The 21,965-nt window shown below is 40.1% G+C and overlaps 1 protein-coding gene across 8 annotated transcripts in view; it reads right to left on the reverse strand.

Annotated features, from left to right (window-relative positions):
• CLTRN (collectrin, amino acid transport regulator) overlaps nucleotides 1-21,965 on the reverse strand; it is a 53,032-nt gene that overhangs the window by 21,181 nt on the left and 9,886 nt on the right. For 4 of the 8 annotated variants that reach the window (XR_012429822.1, XM_074029073.1, XM_074029074.1 and 1 more), the window contains exons 2-3: nucleotides 16,220-16,278; nucleotides 10,920-11,005 (exon numbers count right to left, since the gene is read on the reverse strand). Coding sequence is in view for 4 of the 8 variants with exons in the window: in XM_074029073.1 (XP_073885174.1) it covers nucleotides 10,920-11,005; nucleotides 16,220-16,278 (145 nt within the window). In the remaining 4 variants the exon portion in view is untranslated. Of the gene's footprint in view, nucleotides 1-10,687; nucleotides 10,722-10,919; nucleotides 11,006-16,219; nucleotides 16,279-16,599; nucleotides 16,688-21,965 lie in introns of those variants that run through there. The other 4 variants (XR_012429824.1, XM_005593038.3, XR_012429823.1 and 1 more) reach the window with 2 other exon arrangements.

Raw genomic sequence — 21,965 nt, forward strand, 5'->3', positions numbered from 1 at the left:
ACACAGACACTGGTGAGGATGTTCTTTGCGGCCCTCGTCATCATAGCAGAGAATTGAAACAACCCAAATGTTCATCAGTACGGGAATAAAGTAAATATAGTATAGGCTGTCGAGGGAATACTGTTCCACAGATTAAAGGAAAGAAATAGCCCAGGGTTTCTCAACATCGGCATGATCATGCCAGATAATTTTATGTTGTGAGGATACTCTGTGCTTTCCAGGTTGTTTAGCAGCAAATCTGAGCTCTATCTACCAGGTATCAGGACTACCTCCAGTAGTGACAATCAAAAATGGCTACAGGTGTTCCCAAATATCCCCTGAAGGACAAAATCACCCCCTGGTGGCAACCACTGAGCTAGAGCTACATATTTTTTTAAATAAAAGAATAAATCTCAGCCTTGCACGGTGGCTCACGCCTGTAATCCCAGCACTTTGGGAGGCTGAGGGGGGCGGATCACGAGGTCAGGAGTTTGAGATCAGTCTGGCCAGCATGGTGAAACCCCATCTCTACGAAAAATGCAAAAATTAGTTAGGCATGGTGACGCACACCTGTAATCCCAGCTACTCAGGAGGCTAAGGCAAGAGAATTGCTTGAACCCAGGAGGTGGAGGTTGCAATGAGCCGAGACTGTGCCACTGCACTGCAGTCGGGGCAACAGAACAAGACTCCGTCTCAAAAAAAAAAAGAATAAATTTCAAAAATACACCATCAAGTGAAAAAGATAAGAGGTAAAATATTATGCATAGTACATAACATTTATATAAATTAAATACCAAATAGAATTTCAGGCATAAAAGGTCGAAATCAGGTAAAGAGTCATTTGGTTACTTTGTATTATTCTTTCCATATGAAGCCTCTTTAAATACTGTTCAAACATGAATTTCATGGTATTCCCCATTAGAGAGCCATAGAATACAGCTGTAAACAAAGTCCTTTATCTCATGGAGCTTGCTAAGGAGGTGGAGACAAAAGATAAACAAGTAAATAAATGCATACACTGTGGAGGTGTGGAGTAAGTACTATAAAGAAAAAAAAAAAGGGAGGGCGTACAACTCCATCAACACAACTATGGCCCCAAATACTTTCCTCTGTCCCCATCACTATGGAACTATACCATGAATTCAAGTTCTTTAAATTTATTCAAGTTTCCAATGGGTGGCAACTCATACTTTAATACATTACCCTCAGCAAATAAAATGAAAATATTTTATCTACTTAGAAATAAAGATTTCCAAAAGATTAACATTTTTGCTGAAAATATTAAACCTTACATTTTCAATGGAGACAGTTATTGTTAGACAGAAAAAGTTCCTGGACTGAAACTCTAAAAACAAAGCTTTTATTTTGAAATTTACTACCTGCCAAATGGTGGTCTTGAGACAATCATTTCACTGTCTATGAGTTACTAGGAAAGGCTTGAGTTCTTAGTGTGTCAACGGGGGTGTGCTGTTGGCATTTTGGGTGGGAATGTTATGGGGAACTGTCTTGAGCCATGTGCCACACTGATTATCTCTCTTCCCCACCCTTTAAATGCCACAGCACTCTACAGTCATAGATATAACCCCCAAACAGATCCCATTTCCTTATACTCCATGGGTGGCAGGGCGGGGAGGGTCAGTACCAAGTAAGAAACACTTCTAAATCTCTTCAAAAGTTTCAAGGTCATGAAAACAAAGAAAGACAGAGAAAGTGTCACAGAGTGGATCAGACTAAGGAGAAATAGATTCTGAAACAGAAAAAGGACATTAGTTGAAAAATTGAACCAACGTGAATTTCTTTGTTGGGATAAATCTACCGTGGCTATTTAACATGTTATCATCAGGGAAATGGGGTTACAGCAGGGTTTCTCAACCCAAGCACTATTAGCATTTTAGCCTGGATAATTCTAGGTTGTCAGGGACTGTCTATGGTTTTGTATGATATATAGCAGCATCCCTAGCCTCTATATACTAGATGCCAGTAGCATATCCAATTGTGAAAACCAAAATGTCTCCAGAAATTGCCAGATATCCTTTGGAGCAATTGGGGGGAATCCCCCCACCAAGTGTTGAGAACCACTGGTACATAGGGCCTCTCTGTATTAACTTTGTAACTATTTGTAAATCTTTTTTTTAAATTAAATACACAGACATATACATACATATAAGAGCAAAGCAGTTATTTTAAAAGTTCCTGGGCACAGTAAAAGTATCTACAAGAAAAATAAAAACTAGGCAATGTTTTAATGCTCTTGACTAGCTTCACTGGTAAGGAGATAACAGATTTAAAAATTTTTTTTGAAATTAAGAAAGCTGTATTCAAATGCAAGATACTGGTACCCACCAGCAAAAGGATAGTATTAATAGTTACGTGAAATTTTAAAAAGTTCTTTCTGTTATACATTCAGATGTAAAATTATTCATTATGATTACTTCCCTCGTACTAGTGTCTTAAGCACCATTTCTCTAAGATCGATATAAAGAGAAAAGGTAAATAGTTTTGGCTGTTTGTGGTCTTCTTCAACAGGAGAATGTTGTGTCCTTCGTACATGATGGTTCTGCCCAAATATGTAACTCCTCTTAAGATTCTAAGCAAACAAAAAGGTAACCTAATGTTCAACAAATGTCACCAACAGATATATAACTCTACAGATGTGTTTATATTTTGTTCACATACATGCAGTTGAACTAGGAATTAATAAGCCCACTTCCCACAGTAGCAATGTTGTGGGAAGGGAACCAGGGGAAAGCCTAGCCCTGCTCTGAAGACAGCCAAGGCTGTATATGAAGATGGAGACACACTCTGGGCTGGCGCTTCCTACTTGCTCGGATGATGCTTTCAGAAACTAACTGATGTCTTGGCCTCCCCAAGGGTAAGAAACCGAGGTCCAGCAAGAGCTAACACCCAGGCAACAGGGAACTGCTTCTACTCTGGCCATTGTGTGCCAAGTCCACCATAGGAGCATCCTCCTGTGGGACTGAGGTGAAAAAGAGAAATTGGGGGGATGGGGGGCACGGTTTTCTTGTGTCCACTGCACCTCAATAGACAGGCCGCTGGTTTAAGAGCCAGGATGTTAAACATGCTTCATTCACTCACAACTATTTACTAAGAGCTAACCTTGATTCGCCAATATGCTTAGGGATATGGTTAGGAAATGAGTTCCTACTACAGTGGCATTTAGATTCCGTGCCCCATCCCATGCAGGAATTTAGTGATGCTAAGACTTCTGAAAACCAAGACCGAAGTCTTGAGCCCACCAGAGCATTAAATACCAAAATGGAAGCCAGTAACCCCCACGGTGGCAGAATTTGCACATAGTTCCATGCCCTGTGTGAGAATAGACCCAGGACATGGGGAGGACAAAGAGCTTCTAGATTTCACATGGCTTGTCTGCCTTCTTTGTCAGGAGGGTCTCTAATCTCTGCCCTGATTTGAACTTCATGATCTCCAAGCAAAGAGCACCTGTTTTAATTTGATCAGTTGCAGGGTCACTAGGGAGACTATCAAATACTTTGTCCATTTACAGCAGATTTCTCTGTGCCCTGGGACATGAGGACATGAGGCCCAAGTCTGTCCTGTGCTGTAAGCCCCTGCATTCCTGAAGCTTGGCCCACGTGGACCATTCAGTAAGTGATTGGGGAGACAAATGGATGGATGACAAAAGGTTAACATCTCAGTGCTTCTGACATCATTCCTAGAGAGACAAACTGAGGAAATAAATTGGTCCAGGGCTGTAATAACAGAAAAGAGAGGCAGGGAAGGAAGGAGGTTACTTTTCCAAAACTTTGTCTACTCACCTACAAATACTCAGACAACAAAAGAGCACACAGAACTCTCTGGTAAAAGAAGAATCCTGAATATACTGTAGATGGAAGTAGCCAAGAACTGTAAATGTGAGGGCAGAAAGTTGGTGCTAAAAAGGAAGTAACATGAAGAATGACTGTACATGGTTCTGTAATTTATGTATTAAGGAACCAAAGGACACAAATTTCTTCCAATTATAGATTATGTGCAACTAATGTGACTTCTCCATGGCCTTTCTTCCAAATGTGACTACATTGAATGTCCTCCAAGATTTGTACCAAATGAAAAGCTGATCGACTAACAAGCATTTCTTGAGCTAAACATGTCTTTTTAAAGCATGTTTTGATGTCATAAATAAACTGAAATGCCATTAGCACAACTCAATAAAAATCCTACATTTTCAAGATTTTAAACATGAATGAGTCCAATGGAATTATTTTTTGCTGTTGTTAGAGCAAATCAGTGAAACAAAATTCCAATTTATTGTTCATCATATTGTTTCATACATACATCAAAGAGGCCAAAAAAATTAACAGCAACTTCACAGACCAAAAAAAAAAAAAAAAAAAGGCAGGGAGGGGAGTGAGAAACCTTTTATCTTTGGCCTTTTTAACCATCTCATACAAACTTATAGTACCACTAAGTTCACACATAAAAAAAGATACTGGAACACTCGGAATAAGATTTGGTGTTGTTGTTTTGCTTTTCTTCAATGTTTGTTTTTATTTTGAACCGTATCATGAACATGGTCACACCACAAGTAAAGTCAGAAGTAAGACGGAGAAAGCTCTGACGGCTGGTTTGATCATTTGAGAGCATTAAAAATGGCTGACCCCTAACAATATGTACAAAAATATACAATGAAAATGAAAAGTATTGTCAGGCGCAGTGGCTCACGCCTGTAATCCCAGGACTCTCGAAGCTGAGGCAGGCAGATCACCTGAGGTCAGGAGTTCGAGACAGCCTGGCCAACATGGTGAAACCCCGTCTCTACTAAAAATACAAAAATTAGCCAGGCGTTGTGGCAGGCGCCTGTAATCCTTGCTACTTGGGAGGCTGAGGCGGGAGAACTGCTTTAACCGAGGAGGTGGAGGTTGCAGTGAGCCAAGATAGCGCCACTGCACTCCACCCTGGGTGACAGAGTGAGACTCCATCTCAAAATGAATAAATAAATAAATAAACAGTGTAAATAAAAAATAGGAACCAATTTTTATCTTGAAGTACTTTTAAGGAAAAAAGCTGGGCTTTGGAAGTTTGGTTCTTTTTTTTCCTCCCCTGTTGCAAATTCTTGTGGTTTGGGTTGGGTGCTGAAGAGTGCTTGTCACCTGAAGGTGGCGTTGCCCGGCAGGCCTCTCTACTTAAAGATGACTTCACTTAGATTCTGAGACAGGGTGAATGGATGACGGTGGCCTTTTCTCTTTTTCTTTTTTTTTTAACTTTTCCTTTTTTGCAGTCTAGTGATCTTCATCAGTCTTCTGCTTCTTGGTATCAACGTTGTCATCCTCAGCATCTTCAACTGCCCATTTTCCCATAGCAGCCTCAGCTGCCTCATCTTCATCTTCATCCTGTTCCTCACCATCACCTTCTTCCTCCTCCTTTTCCTCCCCATATTCTTCCTATCCTTCTACCTCACTGTCAGCCTCCTGCTTCCCATTTTCCTCATTAGCGTTCCCATTACCGGGACCATCTCTTCCCTCCTCTGCCTCCTCCACAACTTCTTTCTTCTCTTTTAAGATCTTGGTGATGATCTTGGAGCTGGTGTCCACAGTTGCATCTAATATGGTGGGGCACACCAGTGACCAATGCAGTGGACTAAAAAGAAACCGAGTTTGGGGACTGGCAATAATGCAGAGTCCGAGAAGCGCGGGTGTGGCTGCAGCAAGTTGGAAGCCAAACCCAGAAACAATGCAAATATGGCTTTTCAGAGCAGCCAGTGGGCTGGTGGAATTATTTGAATTCACTTTAATAATCATTTTGACCAATTTTTTTTACCAAGAAATTATATTAATTCATACATAAGTGACTTCTTTCAGCAAATCATGAAAAAGAGGTAAAAATGTTTACTCTTTTTCCTCAAGTGTGGAAAGCCCTGGTCTGAAGGTTTCTCTAAGAATTGGCTCCACTGCCATTTTTCATCAATGGCGCCAGACAGGGCCAATTGCTTCCAAAGAGTGGTAAGAATCTGGCTCTTGTTTCTGGAAATCAAAAGGACTAAATAGGTGCTGGGCTGCTGTTTTACAAGCACAAGACCGTTAATCCCCTTACCGTGGATACAACAGCACGTTGTTCCTTTTTAGATCACAAGACTTATCCTTGAATAATTAGGCAGAAGGAGAAATCCATTACATGTCCTACACCATTTAACTCAGAAAGAGAAAGCCATGCCTGAGTTAGACTTTACCTTTCTTGCTAAAAATGATAAATTACCTAAAAGTTGATGTTTGAGTAAACTAGGCATATTAACTTTCCAGTTGACCTGGGAATTAGACTAAACCTTGGATTAGATTATAGCTTCCTTAGAAATTCCTTTCAACATTTTAAAATTCTTGTGAAACTGTTTTAGTAAATCTGGCCTAAATCATATTGTAAACAGCTGAAAACACTTGGTTGCCATCTTCAATCCAAGTTCCAGGAAAACCTCAAGTAACCTCAACTAATGAAACCAGAGCTTTCTCTTAACTTCATTTTTCCATCTATCTCTCATTCTGCTTCTAAAAAAAATACAGCAATAGCAAAAAAAAAAAAGCATTTAATATCAGAAACTGTGAATGATGATTTTGAAAGAGTTGTCTTGTGGCTGTCACATTTGGTCTATCTTTCTACAATGTCTACCAGGGCTAGGTTCTTGGGTGTGGGCCTGGTGCAGTGTGGGACCTGGTCTTAGCCCTCATTCGAATCTCAGTGCCCAGCACATAGCAGGCTTTCAGTAGAGGTCACTTGATCCTGTGGCTCCAGCCACAGCAACAGAGTTCTACAGGCTGGCCTCGTGGACAGCAGTGAAGGAAGAGGTTGATGTTGCTCACACTGTTCCTTTTGGGCACTCTGTCAGCTCCTTCTCCTCGCCTCTTGACAGCATCTGGGGCAGATGGTGTGGCTTTCCTGTCACTTCCAGCTACTAAGGCATCCAGGCCAGTCTAACCAAAGCTGCCCTCCTGCCTCTCACCTACAGCTGCTCTCCTTCCAGCAGTTCTGGCCAGAGCAGGCACCTGAGTGGCGGGCTCCCGCCATTTGCTCCGGGCTCCACTCCCTCCCTGCCTGTGCTCCCCTCCACCATGCTTCATTCTCCTCGCTTAGGGACAGGAAAGCAAGATGATGGGGGCATGAGATAGATAAGGAAAGGCCAAATTCTTCTTCCTGGACCAGGGCCCTTGTGGTTCCCCCTGCTGTGAGGGGTCCTCTGTGGTGGCGGGCGTCCAGATGCTCTCCACTCAGAATGCTCCTGTGGAGCCTTCAGGGGCCCCTCCCGGGACCTCTGCACTGCATCTTCCCCTGACATGGCTGACATGCTCTGACCGACTTCCTCCACCCCATCTCAGCTCTGCCTCCAGGGGTGTACGCCTCCAGCCTCACTCTGCTGCCTTGCCTTGCCCTGTCTCACTTAAGGACATGGGCCCAATAGGCAGTGACTCCATCCTGTTCCCTTCCAAAGCCCCTGCTTGGCCCCAGGAATATATTCAAGTACAGACTGCTCAGAAAACTGCTCTCTTTCTCTCCCCAGTTACAGGCGCTCAAGCCAGCCTTCCACCATGAGACTTCTCGGCTAAGAGGTAGCCACCAGTTTCTGTTCCAGGCACACTCTCAGTTGCTAGGGACACCATCATATTCTCTAGAACTCCAGCTACTGCTATGTAGTGGCAACTTGAGGGGGTCCTGAGAATGTCTGTAAGTTGGGGAGTATCCCTCCAGAAAAAAATATGCTAGTCTCCCTTCTTAAAGACAACTGTATCCTCTATGAGCACTTCTCTACCTGACTTGAGGTAGGCAGGGATGCAAACAAGAATATCACTCCAAACACATCATCACTCGTAAGGAATGGGGACCAACTCATCAGCATGAACTCACTTGTCAACACCCTGGCTGGCTGCACTGTGGAATCTGCACAGGAACCCATTCCCAGCCCTGTTCAAGTCCTAAGGGAGTGGAAATGCCACAGCCCTCTCTGCAAGCCCACACCCTAATCCTCTCCGATCCTCTTAGGGAATCCCTGGCTTCTCTTCCACTGCCTGCCTGCGGTAATGGTAACTGGACCAGATCAGCTCTCCAACAAGACATCACTTCCTTTTTCATAGCCAAGCAAGCTTCTACTGTAAGTATATGCCAACTGTATGTTTCCAAATAGGAAGAGGCATGCTCAGGAGACAATGAGCTTTGTATCACTGGTGGTGATCAAACTTGATATAAGAGATGTTGTAGATATCGCCCTGGGTAAAAGGTGGGATGAAAGTGAGACTATTCATTATTCTGTTCATTACTTGAATATCTTTGTTTTTAATTCATGTGATTTGGTTTATTCTTTGTACTTTACAGTCTTCTGCAATATTAGTGGATAAACAATGGTGGGCAGGGGAGACAATAAACAGCCAGTTCCCAAAACTTGGATCCTGAAGCTATCCTGGAAAGGAATATTTGCCACACTCCTTCAGTCTGCCCACAATGGCACCAAAAGATTTCTGGAAGGCGGCTTTAAAACTTAACCCATATGCCAAGCTACTGGTGTCTTCCATCCACCTGCCACACTGAAGAGAAGCAGCCTCTCCGCAAAGCTATTTTCAATCCCATCTTGCATTATGTGGTGCCCTTTCCCATAGCTCTTCATGTAGGGGTGCAGCTTCCAATATGGCAGTGCATGTGGAATCCAGGCCAGCAGCTGAATTGCATCTTAAACACATCTCGCTTGTCAATGCATCCCCTTGATAGCAGTATCACCAGGACTCATACTGCCTGACTCTTTACAGAAAAATGTGTACTGATCCTCAGTCTAGCTTTGCAGTTTTGATTTTTACAACTGACACTGGCAACAAAAGCTTCTACTTTTGTTGAAGGTGCCACTACTTTCAATGGCAAAAACCACAATTACTTTTGCACCAACCCAATATGTATCCAGTGTACCCAATTCTTTTCTTTTCTTTTCTTTTTTTTTTTTTTGAGACAGAGTCTCACTCTGTCGCCCAGGCTGGAGTGCAGTGGCACCATCATAGTTCACCACAGCCTCAAACTCCTGTGCTCAAGTGATCTCAGTCTCCCAAGTAGCTGGGACTATAGGTGTGTGCCACCATGCCCAGCTAATTTTTGCATTTTTTGTAGAGACGAGGTTTCACCAGGTTGCCCATGTTGCCCAGGCTGGTTTCGAACTCCTGGGCTCAAGTGATCTACCTGCCTCGGCCTCCCAAAGTTTTGGGATTGGAGGTGTGAGCCACTGCACTCAGCCCCAGTGCCCAGTTGTAAGTCAAACAACCTTTCAGATAAACTAGATCAGATATTCACAGACTCCTACAATGCTCCAGATTCTGAAGGAAGATATTTTAAAGGTAAACTCCCAAGAATCAATCTGAAATGTTATATATTTAAATTAAATTTTTCTAAGAATGGAAACACTTAATTTAACTTAGTCATGGACTAGGTGAAACGTGATCATTTAAAGGAACTAACAGTGCCATGAACACAGCAATGTATAAAACTTGCTTACAAGAAGGGCTAGAAGAAAATATAAAGAGAATATTTAAGGGGTTACCATTGTGAGATAACCAGTGGCTTTTCTTCTTATTTTTTTCTCTGTTCAATTTTTTGTAATGTAATCACCTTATTTTTATTGAAAAAAGTTATTATAAATAGTTGTGAAAGAATGCTGCAGTTTAATGGCATGAAGTACAATATATATAATTTTAAGATCTATAAAACAGGAGTAGAACTTAGGGCGAGCCTTTGTTTTATTATATACCTTCTTTTCATTTTTTAAATCATGTTAATATGTTATTTAAAATATGTATATTAAAAATACACATGTGGGTATACACAAATATGTATGTGTTCATTTTGCTCCCTCAAACTCCACTCTTCTGTTTCATTCTTTATATTCATATCCCATGCATCAGATATTATGGATGTGAGGGAGACCAATTAATAGTAATCATCTATACTGGGCCTTGAATTATTATAGAATGAAGACAAAACATTGTACAGATGGGAGACCAAAATAAAAGGCTAGTTTGGAGGATATGACTTTAATCAGCGGGCAAATTTTCTTCCTAATTTAAAAAAAATCCTGAAATAAATATATTCACCTCCATTGTCTCAAGTAGAGCATAACTGAGGCAGGTATTGTCCTGTACTGGAGTAATACACACAATATTTAACCCCCCAAATAACATGGCACCTACTAATCTAAACGCTCCTCAGCTGCAAACCGCAAGTACAGCCTTAGGGTGTATGCACCTGTGCATGCAGGGCCTGGTTCTGTACTTAGCTAGGGAGTTGTACGAGAGATGCCTGCTATCATTTGGGGATGGCTACCCAATAAGGAGAAAGGAATCCATGCCCAGGTTCTCCTTGCAGCTCACCAATCACATAAGTCAATTTACCTCTCAAGGGGAGGAGTGAAGAAGGGAATAGAGACAGACCAGGAATGTTACCCTCACCACAAATAGAGAAAGAAGGAAACATCATAGAGAAGATTCCTCCAGAAGAAAAGACAAAAATATAAAATTATTAAAAGTCATATTAAGTGCTTTTAAGAAAATAAACAAGGTACTATGATAAATACCAAGAGTGAAAAGAACTTATACACACTTAGGTTATTTTCAAAATAAGAGTAAAATTCTTTGGTATCTATCTGCAAGAAAAATTATATATACATATATGTATATATACACACACAATAGAAATGTAGAAAGCTTAGGATATATACCTGCAATTTTGAGGGATATTTATCTTCATATTACCTATTAAACAAAGAGCATTGTTGGAACATGATATAAACTATAAGATGAGTTAGATTATAAAAGTTATTTTTAAGTTTAGTAAAAATGTGAATCTCTTCGAAAAATTAGCTTAATATTTTCAAGATCAAGGTTTGAAATAATGCACTATCTCAAATAATACTGTAAATAATCAGTTAAGATTTCTCATTATTTGCTTACTCTGTTGCTTCTCTGTTGGGAACTTTTCTCATGGAGAAAGCTACCATCGCTTTGAAGAGATATTCTTCACTGGTATCCCAGGTATACTGAAAGAGAAGGAAAACAAAGTGTATGGGGGCAAATATGGTCCATTGGTTCTAACTGTACACACAGTGGTTCTCCCTCCCTCTCGCTCTCTCTACACACACACACACACACACACACACACACACACACACCCCGCTTTCTCATACATTAGATACTGGAGACCATGATAAATTATATCCCCATAATGTTTGGGGTAGGGTTTCTTGGACATTCTAAGTTTGGTGTATCTGCTGTTGCACTATCTTCCTAAGAACCTGCAGCATCAGTAGCCAGCCAACAAACAGGGCATTTGGACATTTCATCCCGGCCATATATAGTCCATTTTCATTTCCTTCCTCCCTTTCTCTTTTCCCTCATAAACTCCCTCCCAGTTGCCTTTATTAACATCAGTACAATTTTTTAAAAATTTTCTTAGCCAGAAACTTGAATGTGTGTGCATATTAGGGGCTGAATTTTGTCCTCACCAAAAAAATGTCATGTTGAAGTCCTAACTTGCAATACCTCAGAATTTAACTCTATTTGGAGACAGGGTCTTTGCAGTGGTGATTAAGTTAAAATGAAGTTGTTGGAGTGGGCTCTAATCCACTATGACTGGTGTCCTCAGAAGAGGAAATTTGGACACAGAGGGAAGATGATATGAAGACACAGAGAGAAGACGGCCATCTACATACAGGCCAAAGAGAGAGGCCTGGAACAGATCCTTCCCTCGCAGCCCTCAGAAGGAACCAATCCTGTGACATCTTGACTTCCAGAACTGAGAGAAAATAAATTTCTGCTGTGTAAGGCACCCAGTCTGCATTACTCTGTTATGGCAACCCTAGCAAATTAATATAGTATATTTGACTCACTCTGCTCCTTAATGCAGCAAATGCAAAAAGCCTGAGGCAAAAAAAAAAAAAAAAAACTGAGCTGTTTAAGGACCACCAAGGAAGGTAGCAACTAAAGCAGAAGCAGGAAGGGAGAAAGTGGCAAAAGCTGAGGGGAAGAACTTGGTGATGGTGGGGGTTAGTATATCACAAGGACATTGTCAGGATTGGAGTTTCACTCTGGGATGGGGAAACATATTTTTCCATTACTGCCTTTCTCCTCTTTGGTGGCAGTGAGGATAGTAAATAAAAACAAATGACTCCTAAATAACAACAACAAAAAATATATTACCCAGTTACCTTCTCTGGATAAGGTTTATGACTGTGCTGTACTTTTTCCTTTCTCCTAAATATTTTCATAACATATTCTTTTTTTGGAAAGGAGGAGGGATGGGGTCTTGCTGTGTTGTCCAGGCTGGTCTCAAATGTGTGGCCTTAAGTGATCCTCCTGCCTTGGTCTCTGTAACATAGAACCTTAAACTTTCTTCAGTTGCTTCTTCCACTTCACCGTTTTCTCCTTCAGTACCACTTTATGTAACTCTGCTGTAAGATGCTACCATAAAGAACAGAAAAGGGGGACAGGAGTGGAGCTCAAGCCTGTAACACTTTGGAAGGTCAAGATGGGTGGATCACTTGAGCCCAGGAGCTCAAGACTAGCCTGGGCAACATAGTGAAACCCCATCTCTACCAAAAAAAAAAAATTAGCCGGGCGTGGTGGCATGTGCCTGTGGTCCCAGCTACTCAGGAGGCTAAGGCAGGAAGATTGCTTGAACCTGGGAAGTGGAGGTTGCAGTGAGCCAAGATCATGCCACCGCATTCCAACCTGGATGACAGAGTGAGACCCTGTCTCCAACAACAACAACAACAGAAAATGGAAATGGAAAAATCACTTTTCTCACATGCAAATGTTAAATACTGCATTTTAATGTCAACTTTAGGTCTTATTTGAAGTGCTCCTTCAATCTTTCAATGTGAACTTTTCATTTGATATTATACTATGAAAGTTTAAAAGTAACTGATTCATGGCATAGCTCTTTGTTTTTGATAATGCATTTGTTTCCAAAATTAGTTTTATTCAGAATAAGAGTAGCTATGATCTAACCTAATAATAAATGAATAAAACAAGAAGAAGAAATGGATCTGATTAAAAATAGTGCAGAAACACTATTCAGACAGGGAAGGCTTATTAACAGAATGCAGACACGAGGAATAAGCCTGCTCAAGAACAAACGAGAATAATAAGCTCAGTGCAGAAAATGAAAACAAAGATGTTAGCCAGTTCTCCCTGGGACATGAATTTCAGTTGCTTTTCAGATCTTGGCAACAACTTGACCTGATCTCCTGTTCTTCCATTTGTCCGTCTCAAAAACAAGAGCTTAAGCTGGCTGGGTAGGAGTCCAATTTTGGTCACAGAACAAAGCTCCAAGCTATTTAGATCAGAACAGGACTGATGCAGTTCTAGATTGGGTTGGGTATCCTGCCAGTGGAACCAACTTATCTTGGGCAAGTGTGAAAGGATTGAAAGCTTGTGCACTGGATGTAGTGTATTTCTCCTAGGGCATTCAAATACTTCAAAGAGACAGCCTCCATTTATAAAAGGAATTGGGCACATATACTAATGAGAAAATGCACAACTTAAGAGAGGATAAGGTAAGAGTTACTAAGGCTAAACATTTGTGTACTTTATGATCCATTAATCTACTCCTGGGTAAATACTCCCAAAAAAGAAAGCATATGGAAAACACATATATAAGAATGTCCATAGCAGCTTACCTACCTGTTGTGCATATACTTGACACATAATAGGTGCTCAATGTGAAATTGAACACATCTTTATATCCCACATGTGGCTTCACAGACCAAGTGGTACAAGTTAATTGCATATATTTATCTACCAGTTCAGATTCCTTGGTTCTTCATTTCAATAACATGTGCCAGGACCTTAAATGTCCCAGCTCACCTTGCTTTTTGCACACATCTAAAAACACTCAAACCATGGCTAACCCCACATTTTAGGTAAGTTATTGGCATAACTAGAGAAAATTACAAAACAAGGTTAGTTGGTTTAACTCTAAATTCATGATGACCTACCCCCAAATTGCCTGGTAATCCCTAAGGTTTCACCACCAGTTCTCTTTCTCATGGGTCACATAACTATTTCAAACCTCTCTCTAGAGAGAGAACTGATGGTCAACGTTTTTTGTTTTTTGTTTTTTTTACCATTTTTTCCAAAGTTTTCCCTCAAACCTCACTCTCATTAAATGGTTTTGCTTCATAATTTATAGATATATCTCATCAATTTCAACTCTCCCATCCTCCTGACATCAAGATACAACACTTCCTCCATAGACACATGTCTTAGCCGCCTCCTCTCCTGAAGTGCCAGACAGAACTATGCCTATCAGTGGCCATTTCCGTCACTTACATTAGGAATGCTTCTCCTCTGCCCTTCTCAGATCTAAACAATATCAGTTCCCCTCCTTTCTGTGTATTTAACTCTGACTGGAGTCTCTTCATTGTCTTTTAAACAAGCTCAACATTTTCCCATTAAAGCAACAGCAAAAACAAACCACTTTACTCAGTCTTCCTTTCTTCTACCTACTGCTGTCTCTTTCTTGCCCTTCACAGCCAAAATTCTCCCAGGAGTTGTCCACACATCTGTTTCAACATGTTCACCACTCATTTATTTTTTAACTTCCCACTACCTGTCTTCCAGCAACTCCACCCCATGAAAAGAGCTCTTTCTAAAATCACCATTGACCTCCACGTTGTCTAACACAATCAGCATTTTTCAGTCGCTTTCTGGCTTGGCCTTTCAACAGCATTTGATGCTCTTGAACACTTCCTACATCTCAAAACGAAACTCCCTAACACAGCCCACATATTCCTTGGCCTTCCTGCTCCTCTCTCTCTAAGCTCATCACCTGCCACGTTCCTCCTCATTGCCCCAATTCCAGATATTTCTGCCCTCTTTCTAACTTTTACTCTCACCAAGATCCTTCCTGTGATAAACCTTTGCACATGCTGTTCCCTCTGCCTTTCCTTCTTTCATTTCCTCGTTCACTTCAACTCATGCTTCAGACGTCACAGTAAGTGCCAGGTATTGTGGCCCTTGACAAAGCTGAAGTGCCCTTGTAATTCTTCCCGTAATACTTGTCAAGATTGCACATTTGCATTTGGTTTACTGAATATTTAATAGATTACCGATTCTACTACTACTATAAGCTCCACAAGGGTAAAGTCAAGCCTTAGTCACCATGACACCCCAGCATTCAGCATGGTGCCTGCTATTAGAGGATACTGGGACGGCCAACCATGCACACTAGTAGAGACAGTGGATTCTGCACTCAGACTGCCTGGGCTCAAATCTTACTTCTGCCACTTGATGACTTGAAATATTGAGCATGTTACTTAATTTCTTTGAACCTCAGTTTTCCCATCCATTCAGTGGGAATACGAACACCTGTACTACTACCTTCCTCAAAGCATTGTTGTGAGGGCTACATGATTTGATAGGAGTAAGGTGCTTAGAAGAGCCCCAGCTAGAAAGTAAGATAAGTTCTCAATAAATGCTGGCTGTTACAACAATCATTACCCATTGAGTAAATAATAAAATAACAAATTGATGAATTGGCCTGCCAACAGAATACCTCTAAGTTTCTTTAGCACTCTTTTTTCTGTTTCCAGCCTGAGACATCTTAACACCAACTTCTATTGGGGAAAAAATTTTGCAGACCACACTGGGAAACTGAAACTAGAATTAGACAATACTGTCTTTTAAATTCAATGATCTTCACCATTCCTATAGCCACATGGGCCCTATGACTAGTTTTTAAACTTCTATTTCATAAGCATATATTTCATATGTTACTCTGATAATTGAGAATAATTGAAGAAACTTCATGTTCGAATTGGAAATTTTTTGTGCTATGAAAGACTTTAGGTGGGTAGAACCATCCCTTCTTTTCAATGAGTACAAAATCGAGGCTAACAAAATTCAAATGACCACAACGGTGAGGAGTAGACCCAGTCTAGACCTGAGCGCCTGAGTCAGGCCACTTGGCTTCACTATCCCGAGTTGAGATGCCGGTTTTTTAAGTTGTTTTGTGTGGCACAAAACTTCACATATTGTCTAGCATACATCACCGATTAAATACTTTAGGCGAACCTACTTTATTAAAAATTCATATTATTCTATAATCTATCTTTAAGAGAAGATCAGATTTGAGGTCTTTAGAAATAATTTATTCAAGATTAAGGTAACTATGCAGACAGGCCCATTATTAGAGAAAGCACAGTGTTATTAGCAAACAAAATTTTAAAAGAACACTCAGGTGCTCCACTTACTGCTTTATTTCCCAGAGCTGTTCTGATACTAAGTCTCACTTTAAAAGCATTTGCTGCACCTGCCAGAAAGAAAAAAGAAAGAGCAGTATATGATGATTAAGATCTGCCAAAACAGAGTCTGAAAAATCCTAATATGTAATGCAACTCAAACTAATGGAACACAGAACTACAATTAAACTGCCCCAAATACTCCTGGAAGTTTAACCTAAATCATCTTAGACGGTTTAATATTTTCTTTCAAACTCATTAAACACTCACCACCCCAACTTTCAAGCCACAACATGTCTGCAGATTTAGAAAAATAAAGAGTTCTTTCAGTCAACGACTTGTCAAACATGTAGAAAACTGTTCATCTATTTTTAAGTTTCAAGGCTACATACCTGGTTGACAGAGTTCAGCATGAATAGCAGTCATCAGAAAAAAGAGCAGCCACAACATTCTTTCAGGGTGGAAAACACAAGGCAAAGTGAGAAAAAAAAAAAATTCACGCTGCACTTAAATCTGCCTTAGCCATTCTGTGACCCGGATTAGAATATCAGAGAAACAAGCGAGCCACCACCTAAAAGGTTTAATGATTAACACCCATCATTTGGGTTAATACTTCCATAAAAACAGCCCATCTCCTGTCAGTTATTTATGAAAACTTGTTTGGAAAACAGATTAATGGTTTTCCCCACCCTGACTCTACCTCAAAAGAATGTCTCCTTTGCTGACTCACAGTTGGAATCCTCCCCGACCCCTTCTGCGATTCTCTGGTTAGGCGCATCATGGGAAGAATTGAGTCCTGTCTAGAGGTTTCCTTGGCATGCACTTCTCACCTTTTCTGGGCTAGGATACCTGGTTCATAGACAGACTATCTTCATTCAGGAAACAAACGTGACTCCTTTCTCTCCGGTAAACAAAGGGTGCCCTTCCGTGAAGGGCCTCACCTGACTCTCACCACAGCGGGTGAACATCCCAGGAGAGCTTCAGAGCTTCCTCTTACCTACTTGAGAGTAGAGGGTGGGAGGAGGGAGAGGATCGAAAAACTACCTATCGAATACTATGCTTATTATCTGGATGACAAAATCTGTACGCCAAACTCCCATGACACACAATTTACCTATATAACAAAACTGCACACGTACCTGCACATTCACACATAGGGAATGATTGTGTTTACCCCTGAGGTCTGGCACTTGAATTAAATCAAAGTTAATGATACACAGCAGCACTGTCCAAGGGACAGTCTGTGTCGATGGGAATGTTCTGTATCTGTGCTATCCAATATGGTAGCTAGTAGAGGTAGGAGGCCACTGAGCACCGGAAATGAAGCTAGCGTTGCTGAGAAATGGAATTTTTGTTTAATTTAATTTAAGTAGGCACAAGTGGCTACTGACTACATTGGTCAGTACAGCAATACAACAGTAATTAAAAGTTACCCACTCTGAAGTACCTTCACTGGGTTATTTCTCTAATCCTCAGACACTTCACAATTGTTGTTATCATCATCTCACATGGGAGGGAACTGAGGCTCCAGCGTTGAAGTCATTGGCAGCAATGGGATGAGTGGGATGGGTGTCACTTTACCAGCTGGGTTGACTTACACTTGAACCCTGTCTCCACCACACCCAACTGCTCTGCGTCTCTGGTCATCATTGGTCAAAACTGGAATTGACCAAATACCACATAGTCTCACTGATAAGTGGGAGCTAAACATTGAGTACACATGGACACAAAGAAGGGAACGACAGACACAGGGACCTACTTGAGGGTAGAGGGGAGGAGGGAGAGGCTCGAAAAACTACCTATCGAATACTATGCTTATTATCTGGGTGACAAAATAATCTGTACACCAAACTCATGTGACACACAATTTACCTGTATAACACACTTGCACATGTACCCCTGAACCTAAAACAAAAGTTAAAAAAGAACCCTGAAGTTGCAACAAAACCTCAGAGATGCTCTGAGAATTAAGATAATGAGTGTAAAAGAATCTTTCCCCGGTGGGCATTCCACAGGTGCCAATCAATGCCCCGCCCAGAGGTTGATGTCAGGGCTTTCCTCTCTACCGTTCTGCCTCTTCATAAATTCAGTCCCCAAATTCCACCCCGTTCCTCGAAAATCATGAATGGCAGAATTAGATTGGGTGACCCTGGTGTTAAATAGAAACATTGAATTTCCAAAGCAACAATGAGGAAAATATCAACAATGAGACTTCTGCAGCACTTTGAGAAACACATCATTTCTCCTTCCTTATAAGGGTGGTATTTTATTGTAAAGGACCCATGTCTGTCAGCTAAATCCAGCTGAGGAAGCTTTTTCTCATCTCTTTCACCTTGGTTTCAAGGACACGGAGTCAGGAAAAGCTGTACTAAAAGGAGAGGCAGCCACAACTTAGTGCAGCCATCCTAGAAATGTCACTGTATTAGGTGCAGTGGAAATTTCCAGAAGGAAGAGCTCACCTAGCTAACATCTGAAAAAAACAAAACTAGACTAGATGAAGTCATCTTGGGAAATGTTAAACTAGATAAAGTCATCATGGGAAGGAAAAGTCAATACACATAGAGATTATAACAAAGCATTTTACTTACATCAAGGAAGAAAGATATGCTAAGGACATAGAAATCTACTTCAGCGGCCGGGCACAGTGGCTCACAACTGTAATCCCAGCACTTTGGGAGGCCAACGCAGGTGGATCATGAGGTCAGGAGTTCAAGACCAGCCTGGCCAAGATGGTGAAATCCCGTCTCTACTAAAAGTACAAATAATCAGCCGGGCGTGGTGGCAGGCGCCTGTAGTCCCAGCTACTCAGGAGGCTGAGGCAGAGAACTGCTTGAACCCGGGAGGCAGAGGCTGCAGTGAGCCGAGATTGCACCACTGCACTCCAGCCAGGGCAACAGAGCAAGACTCCATCTCAAAAATAAACAAATGAGAAATAAGAAATCTGCTTCAGTTTTCCTTTAGCCTTACACTTCATAAAAGTATCAAGTGGCTTTCTTTGGCTTTTACTTAGTTGAAGACAATAGAACACTGAGTCTTAGTGTAAGTCATTCATTTGAGAAGACAATCTCTTTTGAATGATGGTTTCTCAATGTTTGTTGCATCATCTTTTTAAAAACAGCAATAGAAATTCTTTTTAGAAAATACAAAGAAGCACAAGGAGAAAAGTAGAAATCACCTGTAATTCCACCAGTGTCAACGAATGACCAATGTTAATGTTTTCTAAATATCTGGAATATACCTTTCTGCCTTGTGCTTTTGTGTGTAAATATATGTACATTTCTTCTTAAAAACAAAACTGGGGTCATGCTATTATGCAGCTTTGTCATCTTCGTTGAACTTAACTGTGTTTTGTTGTTGTTTGTTATTGTTGTTTTTATAGAGACAGGATCTTGCTGTGACGCCCAGGCTGGAGTGCAGTGGCACCATCTTAGGTCAGTGCAGCCTCAATCTCCTGGGCTCAAGCAACCCTCCTGCCTCAGCTGCTAGAGTAGAAACATAGAAGTCTGCTTCAGCTTTCCTTTAGTCTTGCATTTCTTAAAAGTGACAAATTTCTTCATAACCTTTTAGTCATCTATGTAACTAGAATCGAAGACAGTGAAATATTGAGTTTTAGTCAATGTAAGCCATTCATCTGAAAAGGGAAGATAATCTCTTCTTATTTCATTATGATTTCTCAATATTCGTTTTCTCATTTTAAAAGTGATTGAAAAAAGCAATAGAAATTCTGTATAGATAATATAGAGAAGCAAAAAAAAAGTAGAAAACATCCATACTACTACCAGAATGGATGACCAATGCTAATATATTTTCATAGTTAGAATGTGCCTTCCTTAGCCTTGGATCTCTTTATATGTTCTTGTGGGATGTTGTTTTTTCTCATTGCAGTGGCACTATCAGAACAAAGTAATATAATGATGGGAATAAGATGCACCATTGTCTTCTTCTTTACTCTAATGGGAATGCTGCTCCTCCATGGAATCTGGCAAGTGGCTTTAAAAATGATGTGTCATGTGATAAAAGCATTATATTTATAATTACAAAAAATTATTTTCCTCAGTAATTGGTGTTGCATTTTATCAACTGCCTTTACACTATTAAAATTTTTACCATTTGGTGTACTACATTAATACATTTCTCACATTGATTCAATTCTTAGATAAAACATTTTAAAAATTTATTTTTAGCATGCTGCTGGAATTAATTCCTGGTTTTTCCCCTATGGTTTTTAAACCTATTTTCTTAAAAGAATATCACGTAGGTTCCTTTTCAAGTGCTGATTCTTGAAGGTTTTTTTTTTTTCCCTAGCCTTTACCATCTTGAAAATGATACAGAAAGATTTCTAACATTGTCTATGTTTAGAAATACGTATAATGTATAAGAAATAAAGAGTTCACAGATGAAGAATCTGGACCATGCGTGTTTTAGAGGAAGAGTTCTTCAAAAATTTTTCACTTCTTACATGATCATTTATTTCCGGTTTTATACCTCTTTCTGAGTCCATTTCGGCTGTTCACAATTTCCAAGAAAATATTCTGTTAAGATTTTCTAGTATTCTCATGGACTTTATAGAATATTTCCCACAAAATATCTACTTTTGTTGCTATGTTCTCTTTATATTTTCTAATACATGTATTAATTTTCTCATTTTGATTATATTATCTATTTTTTGTTTAATCAAAGAAGATGATCTTGGATATAATTTGCAATTCTTTCTGTTTTTTGATTCATAAATCTTATTTATATTGGTTACATACTGTAACAAACTCATTGCTAAATAGTTTGATGGAGATCTCAGTAAAATAAATGGAAAACAGAACTAGATACTAGGATTCTTGCCTCTCAACATACTATATTTTCTTATACTTTTCAAAGTCTTGTACAAATATAGTGCTTGTCTTAATGCACAAATTTTAAGTAGTAAGTTTCCAGAGCCTTCATATATAAAATGCTCATTTCGGCAGTTTCACATATGGGAGCTTCATAATTTATTAGTAACCATGGTAATGATGACAAATAAAGCAGTTTCAATCATTCTGAATATGTTACTGTTTACTTCCAAATGTTCCGAGTTTAGAGCATGTAGATTTAAAAGTTCAGATGACTGTTGCCATGAGCCACACAAAAGGGCACTGAGTCTCCTGAGATGGGAAAACGAAATTGATTTCTCTGTGTTTTTTATACTCCACAACACTCTTGAAAAGCACTTTCTGAGCACATAACTATTGATCTACCGCTCTGGGGCAAATAGAATATGAGATCACATGAAAAGAAAACACATGTGTCGTTCTTCTGATTCATGCAAGATCCCTTGTTAAGTTCACTAGATTTGTATAAATATGTGAGCATACGTAGGCTCCATTCACCTGCAATAAAGCAAGAGGTGGAGATAACAAATGTTTCTTTTAAAATTGACCCTGGTTATTTTGTTTCATTATCACAAACAGAAATTTAGTAAATATATAGCTCCTAAAATTAGTAAACTGTAAAACCATCTCAAATGTGACATTATTCTGTATATTTTTATTGGATTTTCAGAAATGTATCTGGCTGTAACACATTAAAAGAAATCAATTAAAACTTTTAATAATTGAACATAGAAACTTCGTATGATTTTAAAACTTCACACTTTTTGCAACTGGGTGTGGTGGCTCATGCTTGTAATCCCAGCACTTTGGGAGGGGGAGGCAAGTAGACTGCTTGAGTCCAAGAGTTCAAGACAGGCCTGGACAACATGGCGAAACCCCCTCTCTACAAAAAA

This window comes from Macaca fascicularis, chromosome X (genome assembly GCF_037993035.2).
Source record: "Macaca fascicularis isolate 582-1 chromosome X, T2T-MFA8v1.1".
Classification (NCBI taxonomy): Eukaryota; Metazoa; Chordata; class Mammalia; order Primates; family Cercopithecidae; genus Macaca; species Macaca fascicularis.